General features: G+C 54.2%; 1 protein-coding gene across 1 annotated transcript in view; it reads right to left on the reverse strand.

Annotated features, from left to right (window-relative positions):
• Nucleotides 1-5161: 5161 nt before the first annotated feature.
• PDPK1 (3-phosphoinositide dependent protein kinase 1) overlaps nt 5162-12624 on the reverse strand; it is a 41936-nt gene continuing 34473 nt past the window's right edge. The window contains exons 13-15 of the mRNA XM_068968416.1: nt 6685-6742; nt 5691-5843; nt 5162-5278 (exon numbers count right to left, since the gene is read on the reverse strand). Coding sequence (XP_068824517.1) covers nt 5162-5278; nt 5691-5843; nt 6685-6742 — 328 coding nt within the window. The remainder of the gene's footprint in view (nt 5279-5690; nt 5844-6684; nt 6743-12624) is intronic.

Genomic DNA, 12624 nt, shown 5'->3' on the forward strand with positions numbered 1-12624 from the left:
TACAATAATTATTCACATTCAAGGCTGTACATCCATACATACAACAACGTGGCCCCGAACATGAATTCAATCCAAATAATTCATATATTAGATTTTAAATAACACAGACTGAACTAGAGGCCAACAATAGCCAGCAAATAACCTTATATAAGAATAAAAATACAAAAGTGTATATCCTAATATCATTGCATTATTTGTTTTCATAAGTTCTTTTTTTAATGTTTGCTTTGCCTGTACATCACAGTTACAGCTACAGACCAGGTAGAGAGTATTACACATGTTATAACTGACTGCCACCAACCTGAAAGACAGCTACCATACTACGGATTCACCCTATTCTGTGTTGTTCAGGAACAGCTACAGCAGCTCTAAGTATTGATTTTGTCGATGTCCAATCAAACATCACAATAGAAGCTTTTCATCAGCAAAATGAACCCCTATTCACAGTCACTCAGCCAGATGGGTTAGACTAGGGTGGGTTACACAGCTAAAAAAGTTTGCCTTTTGTAAAAAGTTCTCTGTACATAGTTTGGTATTTCTTCATAGTGAAGAAATGGGTCTGGGGGAAATTCAGGTATCCTTGGAGGCTTGCCCACCATGCTGTCTGAGCTCAGATAAAACTGCCCTCTGCTGAACAGCTTCCTCCCCAGGCCAGATATCCACAGGCAGCCTAGTTCACGACCCTGCAGCCTTGAGCCAGCAGCCTGCACCCCTCAGAGGCTCTGGGAGTGACTCCTGCCCTGAGTTAAGGCACTTGCCATGGAGTCTGCCCAAGAGGCAAGAGCCACACCCACTCGAGGCGCCATCAGTTCACGCTAGGTTTGGGAATGAAAGGAAACTTCGGGAAACGCATACGGTGCCATCTCCAAGGAGAGTACCCACCATGCTCACAGCTGCTCAGCCTCTGCTCTAGCCTATGGACCAGCCAGAGGGAGGTGACCAGAGGGAAGGGAGAGCTAATTCTGCACAATCTGGCCACAGCCCCTGACGACGCCAAGTGGCACTGAGCGTGGCACCCAGAAGTCTCCCATGTGTGTTCCACCTCAAAATTGAAAGACCCCAAACTAAAGTGCAGAAATTAAGGATGAAGCCAAATTTGGGTGGTCTGGACTTGAAAGACAACTAGGCAACCTGCAACACTGGTGGGCAAGGACAGGGGAGGAGAAATCCTTAAATCCTTTTCAGCCAGGACAATCACCTTCTACAATGAAAAAACCTGGCCAGCGTGCTCTAATCAATGGCTAAGACCTAAGTCCTGTGATCTGAAGAGCATGAGGGCAAGCACACTTCCCTAAAATCCAATCGTCTACATGGTTTCAAGTAAAGCCTTTGCTCTTTTGCTGATTCCAAATGGCCCAGTGTACTTTCTGAGTCTACAAACTTCATTACAAATTATCCACTAAGTATGTGGCAAGGTCAGTTCAACACTTTTTATCTCTGCTGACTGTGCATATGCAAATTCAGTACCATTGTGGACACAAAGTACAAGTTTCTGGAAGTGTCACCAAGCACTTGAAAGCCGTAGCAGCAGGGGAGGGAAGGTAACATGCAAGCATAACCAGGTTTTCTCAGTGAAAATAAGGAAACTGGCTTTTGGAAAAATATGTCACAAATAGCTTGCAAAATGACATCACTTTAGGATTAAGAGGGGGTGGGGGGAAAGAGCAATCTTACTCAAACATTCTTGGGAACACACAGCTTACCAGAAATTGATTTGTTCAGAATCTGCAGAACATAACTAAGGAAGTTCTGTACTGGAACTCTGGGCATCTACTCATCAGATCAAGACAGAGAAGAAACACTGTACTACCTTTAAAATGAACAAACTTTTTGCCCCCAAAACACCACTTCTAGGTACCTGGGCAGGGTGGCGGCGAGGGAGATTCAGAGTCCAAAATCAAAGATTTATGAGGATATTAATCACAGCATTATTTAAATGGTGAAAAACCAGAAGCCACCTAAATGTTTTATAGCAGTGAAATGGTCAGATAAATTATGATAAAAATTATTAACCATTAAACTCTACAATTATTAAAAATAAGGTTTTTAAATCACCGCTCAAACATGACACATTAAGAAAAAATACCAAGTGGGAAAAGCTGGATGCAAAATGGTGTGCGCTGTCATGTTCCCAGGTCAGTTACAAGAGCGAACACACGTGTGCAGGCGGGGCGGCAGGCTGGGCCTGTACACGGACGCACGCAGCGGTCCTTCCTAGGTGCTGAGCCTTCCGCTGATTTTTCTCAGAACACAGTGTTTTAAGAAAGTACAAAATCACCCGGAGCCCCAAGCGAGCACCCTGTCCTTGGGGGTCTGTGCCACAGGCGGTCAGTCTCCGGCAATTCCTTTGGGCCTGCACCACAAATGCCACAGACTGGCCCCCCAAGGGCGCTGGGGTAGGTGCAGTACCCCTCAGCCCTGGCCTGACCCGAAGAGTCATCTTCCCCAAGGCAAGTCTGTAACCAGCCTCCTGAGATGCAAGGTTCAGAATGGCAGGGCTGTGGTGCCCCTCTTGGTGTGGGGCTTTGGACTCCATGTAGGGCTGCCCACTACCCTGGTCACGTCACACCTGGCTTCCTCATGCCCCTGGAGGGAGGCCAGACGTTGCCAGCTGGCAAAGCCCTCAGCCCTCCTGCCCCCGCTCTGTGGCAAGGGGGGCCGGGCGGTGGGGGAGCGGCACTGGCTTCAGCTCTGCACCCCCCCCGCCCCGCCCCGCCCCTCAGTACAACTCCGGGCTCCTGAGCTGTTCAACACTAGGTTATTCTCTTTCTCACCCTGGATCAGCCCACGTTTATATATGTTTCCAGGTATGTCTGCGCGCGTTCGGAGACTGACATCCACCCACATCTTAGAACGTAAGGCACCTGCCTGCCAGGATGATGGCTCAAAGGATGAGGTGGATAAAACTAAAGACTACACAAGAAAGCACAGGGTAAGAAGAGAATATCTAAGGGCCTTTAAAAGGAAAATAAGGGAAGAGGCTTGTGAGCAGAGAAAGGTGGCCGACAAAGAAGGGCTCAGCTGTCACCGGCTCAGGCCAGGGCAGTCACTTCAGCTCTGCCAGCTGCTAGCTCAACCCCGAAGCCCGGGGTCTCTGGCTCTGGAGGTTAAGATGGAGCTTGTCGGTTGAGCCCAGGAGGCAGTGGCGCTCTCCGGAGGGAAGAATGCAGTGGGAGCGTTGTCTCTCCCCGAGCAGCCCAGCCGAGTGCGCTTTTACAGCCAGGACTCAGCTCTGCCTATCACCCCTGCACCCAGACATCCAGGACAGACACCAAGGGGAGCAGCTCCCCACCCTCCAACTGCACACACAGACGCGGGTGCTGTGGTGAGGGGACATTTCAACAGGGTGTGCACCTGAAACCCAAGTCCTGATCCTGAAAGAAAGGCTCAAGACAGACTCGCTTTTTGGAAAGCAGGTGAACACAGGCAAGCCTCTTCCAAAGCGAGGAGAGGGGGCTCAGTCTATGGCTACATGCCCAGGGCAGTGCCTTATTTCTGGGCCGACCCCCACCCCGGGCAGGAACCCCCTGCGCCTTGGTATCCCCCCACAAACACACACCCACCCACCTGCTGGTGAACCCGGCTGCATCCCTGCACCCCTCCAGCCCCCCCACTGGCCTCCGCACAGTGGGATTCCCCACAGCCCAATCTCCTTCCGAGTTTAACAGCCACTGTTGTGACATCGCTAATAGAGGTTAAGACATCCTTCCCTCCGTGTGGACTGTGGGTCACACACGGCGATGGGTGGGATAGGAGGTGGGGGCACAGAAGTCATCAGGGGACCTTTTCCATGGGAGTTTAAATCGGTGCCTTTGTGAAAGTCCAGAGGAAGTGGCAGTCACCCCTCCCCTGGGGACAGGGCCACAGCGCCTGCTCCTCCTCCACTGGGACTGAGAGCTGCCCCCAGGACACCCTGGGCAGGGCACAACCCTGGGCAGGGCATGCCCCTACAGAGCAGGAGGAAACAGCCTGACACTGGAGGGGGCGGGCGGCCCGGGTTCACGCATGCTGCTCCTGCCCCTGTGCCAGGGGAGTGGCGCCACTCTTCTCCAGGCAAAGCCCACATGACAGGGACCAGGTGACCTGACGACGTGAGGGCTTTTTGATGTTCCCAGTGGACACGTAAAAACGCTAGACTCGGAGAAGGGGCAACTTTAGCAGGAAAAGGGTGTGCGGGGCGGCCTTGGTGTGATGGAGGACCGGCCCACGTGCCAATGCCGGGCACCTCGCAGCCCCGACTTCACCCAGACACACTCCACCTTCCAACCAAAGGGCCAACCACTCAGAAGGGCCATCGGCTTTCGCTCCTCCGAGAGGAGGCCACCAGGTCTGTCTGCCCCGCTGCCCCGGCCTCACAGGGGAGGGGGCCAAAGAGCCCCGGCTCCCGGGGCTCCCCCGGGGCAGTGCTCGGTCCCCAGCCCCAGAGCAGTGCTGCTCCATGGGGTGACACACTGGCGCACTCTGCTGGCGTCCTCCGACACAGCAGCGGCTCCACATTTCGCCTGGACAACCTGTTCCACTTCACCGCCCGGAGTCTGCCCGGCCGACACGACGCAGGAGTGCTTGCAGACAGACAGCAAGGACCGCAGGAATCTCACAGCCACGACTACTGGAGGAGCCAAGCACAGTCGCGGGGATTAGGCCAGACACTGGGGACGAGAAGAAAGGGGCAAACGGACAAAAGCCAAGAACCCCCCCTCCTGCAGAACTGGAGGCCCCCCAGCAGGGGCCCGCCTGGCTCCCTGGGGAAGAGTTGGTTCCCCGATGATCCAGGGGCAGGGAGAGCCCAGAGACACGTCTGGGCCCAGGGGCCACAGCAGGACGGGTGTGACAGGCCCGCAGTGGAGAGCTGGTGCCACGAGTCTGTCCCCGAGTCGGGGCGGGAGCCAGGCAGACGTGCACAGCGCTGGTCCCCACGGCAAGCAGAGCGTGGAGAGCTCCACACAGCACAGAGAGCAAGCAAAGCGACCCTGAATTCCTTTTCGTTATTGGTTTTGTTCTTTGTGTGGTTGGGTGTTTTTTTTTCTTCTTTTCTTTTAAATAAAAAAGCTGCAAGGTTCCGCCGTCTGCGTCCCCCTTGAGATGGCCGGCAGGTGATCTGGAAGCGTCCGGAGGCAGCAGGCTGTGCGGGGCATGGCCCCACAGCGGGTGGGCTGCAGCGTCACTGCACGGCGGCATCCGGGTGGCTCTGGTACCTGTGCCGCCACACCTCCTGTATCTTTCGGCACCACTTGTGCGCGTTCCCACTGGGGTCCATCAGGTAATATGTCCTGTTTGGCTGCAGAGAGAGACACGGTGACTCTTCCGCTAGGGGTCCCAACACGACCGGTACCCACCCAGCAGTGAGAAATCGAACAAAGAAGATGCCGGCTCCTGTGGCCACCACAAGCACCTCCAGGAAGCCCGAGAGCAGGTGGGCGTTTTCCTTGCACATTTGTGCAGAGATTAAACGTGCACGCCAGGACCTGCAGTTCCCTGGAGGTGAGGTCACCCTGAGACTGAGAACAAGCACCGGTGTCTCCTGACCCTACTCTGAGCTGAGCCGTGAATGTTGGGATCCCTGGCGCGTGGGGAAGGAGGGACCACGACCCCCCGCTGCACCTGCCCCGCTGGCCATAGCATTCGACTGCTCTGGCTGGAGGCACAGAGGCCCGAGTGCCAGGCAGGGGAGCCCGTGGGGACAAACTCACCGTGTGCACAAAGAAGGTTTTAAAATTCTTAGCCTCTGGTCGGAGTTCTTGTGACCATGGAATTTCACCTTTCAAGACTTTGTTGACAGGATCCACATAATACAAATGTGGCCCTTCCGTGAGCAGCAACTGTCGTCGCCGTGCAAATAAACCCTAGTGCAAATGACAACAGGAGAGAAAGGACACTGCTCATTAAGGCTCAGAGTGGAGGCTGACTGCTCCTGCTGCCGCCTCGGATGCTGGACTGTCGGGGGCGCTCCAGCACGGGGACCACCACCAGCCCCTGCCCACTGGCCTGGGACAGGGGCGGGCACACCTCCCCTCATCAGGACCAGGCCCCTGGGTCAGACGGAAGCAGCAGCACCACGCCTGCTGGTGCGAGCTGGATCCCGGCGTCCAGGACGGGACGTCCTACTCTGGCTGCCGCACGGGATGGGGCCGCAGCCTGGCCCAGAGAGCCTGCCCTCAGCACCCAGGCCCTGCCGCTTCCCAGGCCCTCTGCTCCACGCCAAGGCCGAGTCCTGAACGCTGACCCCCCGCCCGCCACCTTCACAGAGGCTCTCGGGGCAGAGACACCTGGGGCGGGGGAGCCTGAGCCGACAAGGGCCCGCAGCAGCAGAGAGAGAACGTGTGCAGAGTCTGATATTTTTGGACGCGTTAATCCATTTAATTAATTCATAAAACAGAGTAAGATTTTCAAAAACAATCCTGATAAAGTAATAAATGATTTGCTGGGATATAAACAGAGGTTCCTCAACCAGATAGAAACCTTGACCTCAGTGACCAACCCCAGCATCGGGCAGAAATCAGAACCCTGGCTCCCCAGTCTCCAACAAGAGGCCGGATTTCTGTCTGCCCAGCCTCCAGTGCTCTCAGAGGCCTCCTCGAGCGGCTGAGGCCGTCCTTAGCTCTGACATGCAGAGATGATCTCTCAGAGGGAGGAATGGGAGGAAGACACGGACGCTCAGGAAGGCGCCTCCAGACTTTAACTTACCTTCCGCTTGTCTACCGGACCCATTTTTAGTATTAAATTATTTTCTACAAACTGGTGCCTATAAAAAGAAGCAAACAAGGATCAGACACTCATGTCAGAGTCAGAAACTCTCCAAACTCCTCCCTCAGAACAAACTCTCCGACAGCACTGTGAACCCTGCCTCAATCAAGCCTCCCCCTTCAGAGACCCAAGCACACGCCAGTGAGGGGAGCAAACTGCAGACGCGCCTTAGCGCGTGCACTGCAGAACCGCGCCTGCCCCGCACAGAACCGTGCCTGCCCGTGGGCCCGGGGCCACGGGTGCTGGCAAGACTCCAGCCTCGGCTCTCCTCAGCAGCGTCTGCTCGACAGGGGAAGGCACGGGTAGGTGGCGGGAACACACGTGCTCGCCACCCGGAAGCAAAGCTGGGGGGAAAGAGAGACTGCTGTTCTCACATCACTGCGCTAAGCTGGGACCCCGATGCGGCGCTCGGAAACCACTCTGCTCTGTAGAATCACAAACCCCTAAAGAGTCAAGTTGGAAACTTGGTTTAAGAACATCTCATCTGACGTTTCTATCATAGTAACAAAGCACTTGTATCCAAACATGGCAGGAATTTAGAAGAAAAACTCCCAAACACAGATTCTGACTTAAAACATAGTAGTAACAAGTACCGTCCGCTTTGACTCCTGGGACCTTAGCGTCTGCAGGTCCTCTCTTTTGGTTAAAGCTAGCCGTTAGCGCTTTATGTTTTGTCTGACTTGAAACTCTTGCTCTAAAGGTTCTACTGTAGAAACAGTGAAAGGCATGAGATGCTTGTCACCCCACACAGTGACGATCTTACCCCAGAGATGAGCAGACCGCCCACTTTCCTGGCTGCTCCTGGGACTGGCACATGTGTGAGGCAGCCTGGCTGGGGGGCCACTTTCTCCTGTGAGTTTAACTGGCCTCCAGGTCTGCCCCACCGAACCCACCAGACAATGCCCGCCCCACAGAGCCCACTAAACTAGGGCCCCTCAGGAAGGACCCAGATCCAGTTAAACTGACACAGCACCATGTGGGTTCTGAAAACAACTCAGAAGAACATCAACAATAACAAAAAGTGTTGTGACTTTCATGAGAAAAAGTGTGATGCTTCCTCTCAGAGGAACTTAAAAACCAAACAAAAACAAGACTTGAAACAAAAAGAAAAAAATCAAGAAGTTCGTGAGGAGACGTAATGAGGGTCTCCTGCAGGGCAGAAACATGCAGATGAACCCATGGGGTCCAAGAGGAGCCCCTGTGACCAGCAGGTCCCACCATGTCAGAAACACACACTGATGACAGGTGGGAGATGATCAGATTATCTGATCTGATAATGCGGTTGTGTGTGTGTGTGTGTCCCGAGTACAGTCTAGTCCCGGGGGGGGTGTGCGTGTGTGTGTGTCCCCCGAGTACAGTCTAGTCCCGGGGGGTTGTGCGTGTGTGTCCCCCGAGTACAGTCTAATCCCGGGGGGGGGGTGTGCGTGTGTGTGTGTCCCCCGAGTACAGTCTAGTCCCAGGGGGGTGTGTGTGTGTGTGTCCCCCGAGTACAGTCTAGTCCCAGGGGGGTGTGTGTGTGTGTGTCCCCTGAGTACAGTCTAGTCCCAGGGGGGTGTGTGTGTGTGTGTCCCCTGAGTACAGTCTAGTCCCAGGGGGGTGTGTGTGTGTGTGTCCCCTGAGTACAGTCTAGTCCCAGGGGTGTGTGCGCGCGTGTGTGTGTGTGTCCCCTGAGTACAGTCTAGTCCCAGGGGTGTGTGCGCGCGTGTGTGTGTGTGTCCCCTGAGTACAGTCTAGTCCCAGGGGTGTGTGCGCGCGTGTGTGTGTGTGTCCCCTGAGTACAGTCTAGTCCCAGGGGTGTGTGTGTGTGTGTCCCGAGTACAGTCTAGTCCCAGGGGGGTGTGTGTGTGTCCCCCGAGTAGTACAGTCTAGTCCCGGGGGGGTGTGTGTGTGTGTGTCCCCCGAGTACAGTCTAGTCTCAGGGTGTGTGTGTGTGTGTCCCCCAAGTACAGTCTAGTCCCAGGGGTGGGTGTGTGTGTGTGTGTGTGTCCCCTGAGTACAGTCTAGTCCCAGGCTGGTCAAGGACCTCACCGCCAAAGCCCGCAGTTAGCGCGGTGGCAGGGGCCGGGTCGCCCGGGAAGCCAGGCAGGCAAGGACAGAAGCAGCCTCCACGGCCTCAGCGGGGATGGCATAAAGAGGTCAAACAGGAGGAGAACAAGAGAGCAGGGGACAGCAGGCAAGCTTCGGTGTGAGGGACCCTTCTCTACGCTGAAAACAAGTCACCAGACAGAATAACACACACGATACAAGGGAACAAAAGGAACCTCTAACTACAGAAATAACCACAGTTTATAGGAAAACAGGCTGGAGCAGACCTTCCGCAAAGATAAGCTACAGACAGCCAACACCTGAGCTTCAGAGTGCACGCAAAGCAGCCTGAAAGGGTTAGAACCTCGAGAGAAAGCTGAGCCAAAGGCACGGGCTGGAAATTCTCCCCAAAGAAATGAAGTGGCCCCAAATTCTCCATGGCTCTAAACAAAGACACGGAGCCCTACTCTTCTGGCGTTCTCCCGGAATGCACTGGGGTGCAGTAATGGTGGGAGGGACTCACTGAATACTGCAGGAATCCCACTCCCAGGAATTTACCCTCAGGACGCAAAGACAGCAAAGAGGAGCGTGCTCCCAGCAGGAACAGTCCCGTCCGGGAACCTGCAGACGCAGGGCTGGCCGTCTCCTGGCACAGGCCTCTGCCCGCACGCTCGCTCCCGGCTTCTCCCGAGATAGGAGAACCTCGGTGGGCAGGGCAGGAGCAGCCCGAGCTGGATGCAGGCTGGATGCGGAGGCCGCGGTGAGAAAGCCCAGGAGCAGCGTGCAGAGCGGCTGGGCAGCAGCCACAGCTCGGCAGCCCACTCACTTGGCTGACCAACCAGTCAGCTACCCTGAAACATGTAAGGACTAAGAAAGCATTTTCATCTTTCACTTCCGAAAGTCAATCCCCACTTTCTGAGGGGACCGCCCAGGCCCCACCCGGCACTGGCACCACCTCTCTGGCAAGCGTGCAGACCCGAGTCAGACACACCTGACTCTCAGCACATAAGTGGCGTGTGGCCACAGCTTAACGAAGCCTGCTGCCCCACAGCCTCTGGCTTCCACCACTCAGGTGCCAGCCGCCCACGTCACTTCACATGATTTTTTTCTTTTTGTTTCAAGTCTTGTTTTTGTTTGGTTTTTAAGTACCTCTGAGAGGAAGCATCACACTTTTTCTCATGAAAGTCACAACACTTTTTGTTATTGTTGATGTTCTTCTGAGTTGTTTTCAGAACCCACATGGTGCTGTGTCAGTTTAACTGGATCTGGGTCCTTCCTGAGGGGCCCTAGTTTAGTGGGCTCTGTGGGGCGGGCATTGTCTGGTGGGTTCGGTGGGACAGGGTAACTCCCCCTTTCCTGACTCCAGAGCCAGCTCCCTCCCCCTCACCCTCTCCCACCCCACCCAGACCCTGAAAAGACCCACCTCAAGGCCACCAGCCCAAGGCTATCAGCGAGCCCGGGCTGCTGCAGGAGGGCTGTCAGCCGGCCTCGGCCCCGAGGCGGCTCCACAGGCCCCGCAGTGGGGCCCCCACACCAGGCTGCCAGGCAGGAGAGGGAGGGCCAGGCGGCCATGGCTGGCTCACCCCAAGTGCCCTCTCTGAAGCCTTCAGGGCATGAGGCCCTTTATGCACTCAACTTTACGAAGACCCCAAAGAGCTCTCCCTCATTTGGGTTAGATGCGTACTTATGCGTAAGAAATTAAAACAGATTTCAAACATTTAGCTCATTAAAAGGCAAAGTAAATCCATCCCATATTAATGTAAATAACTTAATTTTTAAAATAACTTCTTTCAAAGCAATGGTAATTAACAAGAAGCAGAAAACTGTTACATGTTCTGCAAATTCCTCTAACATCTGGCTCCACAGAGAGCTGGGTTTTCCTATCCGTTTCTGCTTTCACTCTGCTGTGATGCGGTGTCCAGGCTGAAGCGCATGAAGACCTCAGAGGGGAGTACTTATAGCCTTTCAGCTATTTGTGGGCATTCTTCTTTGACACTACACCAGAAGCCTCCAAGTGTCGTTTCTTACAGGTTAGCTGCCACATGGAATCCAAATCCCCAGGGATGGATTTTCCATCTTCCAGGACACCAGAGCCCACCCATCCCCCTGCACTGTGACCGGGTGCTCCACCCTGAATGGTCCGACAGCACCCAACACTGGTTCTTCCGGATCCTGATTTCATTCTATGATATCAACAAATCAATCCACAAACATTGCTACCTTTCTCCTCAAAAGCACCTTCTCTTTTAAGCACTGGGAAGATGTCAAGCTGACAGTGATGGGTAAAGTTTGCCCAAATTCTAATTTTCACTTGAAGATTGTGGTTTTATCATTGGTAACAAACACTAGCAGTTGTTTTCCCTGAAGCTACAGGCTCATTCCATTCATTTCCCAGAACACCACTGGCTGAACAGCTGAGTGAATAATCCCAACTGGCAGGCAGACCTTCCAGGACAAACGGGCTCCCAAAAGCAGACCAGCCGTCCAGCTCCCAGCAAGGTGAGCACGCAGAGCCTGCCTTGAGTGGCCTCGCCCCGGAGGCAGGGGCAGCAGGAGGCATTCTGCAGCCCTTTCACCCGCTCCACAGCACACTCCCCAAACGCGTCCTCCCTAGCAGGCCTTGTCTTCCTCTGCCTGTGACCGCTGGCTGGAGAGCCGGCTCTTCCCGCACCGCCTGGCCCTGCAGCTGGCAGGTCTGCCTACGACTGCTCTGGAACCATCACTACACAGCAACGCGTTTGTTCCAGAAGAAATCGTGACATTCAAAAGGGGTGCTCAACACAGACTGTCTCACACACGGCGCTTCCTGCCAAGCACACAAGGAAAACGTAAAAGAACACTTTCTTTGATGGCAAGCGGGGCAAACGCTTGCAGACAGATGCCAGCAAAGTGAGTGAGTACAGTCCCACTGGAGGTCTGTCCACCTCGAAGGGGAGAGAGCCACGTGGAGGCAGAGACACCAACTCTCTCCCCACGTCAGCGGCCACATCTTCACTCCAGTGAGTCATGGACCATGCTCGTGGCCCCAGGGGCTGTCAGCAGGGCCAGTGGCCTGAAACTCTTCAGACTCCCAGCGCTCCACCACAACTAACTCCTCGCTAAGGCGCTCCAGGGTCTGCATGGTGTCTGGGTTGGAAAGAGCTCATCACCTGTCACTTACAACATTCCATTCTTTTATCTCTGAAATTCTGAGTGACTGGTGTCCAGATGCTGCTGCAACTTCTTGGGCACCAAAACAGCAAAGATACTGTTCACAGACACAACACAGCAAGCTGCACAGACCCCACAGGCAGGGAAAGCAGTGTCTGTCTTGCTTCTGTTTCATACAGTTGTGCCCAGTTTCTCTGGAGTGGATTCCTCCCTGTCATGATTCAGAGAACTCAGGGTCTTTCTCTTGGCCCTGCAAAGGCTCCTCTCTGCCCGTGCAAAAGGTGAAACTAAGAAGACGCCTGAAGACAACGTCCAGGCAGAGAACCTCTTCTCAACAGGACCAAGACGGAAAGCAGAAAAGAAACACACCAACTGGTTTTACTTTGTAAGAATTTGCAACTTCCCCTCCCAAAAATATGATGCACAAGTAGAATGAAAAAATAAACCGAAGGAGAATGCTTTCTCAAAATAAACAAGGAAGTCTTCATATCCAGGGCGCTGAAAAGTCAAATTTCAAAACACGCAAAATGTACACCCAAAAAAGGGTCAAAGGACATAAAAGTACCTCAAAAAATAAACACAAGTGGCCAGCACACATGGAAGAGGTATGCCCCGACCAGAATACAGGTGCCCGTTCACAGGGCCCATTTCTAGAGCAGCCGGACGTTCAAGGGCAGGTGGGCCCTCGGGAAACGGATACTCTAG

The sequence above is a fragment of the Capricornis sumatraensis genome, chromosome 3, assembly GCF_032405125.1.
Source record: "Capricornis sumatraensis isolate serow.1 chromosome 3, serow.2, whole genome shotgun sequence".
NCBI classification, from domain to species: domain Eukaryota; kingdom Metazoa; phylum Chordata; class Mammalia; order Artiodactyla; family Bovidae; genus Capricornis; species Capricornis sumatraensis.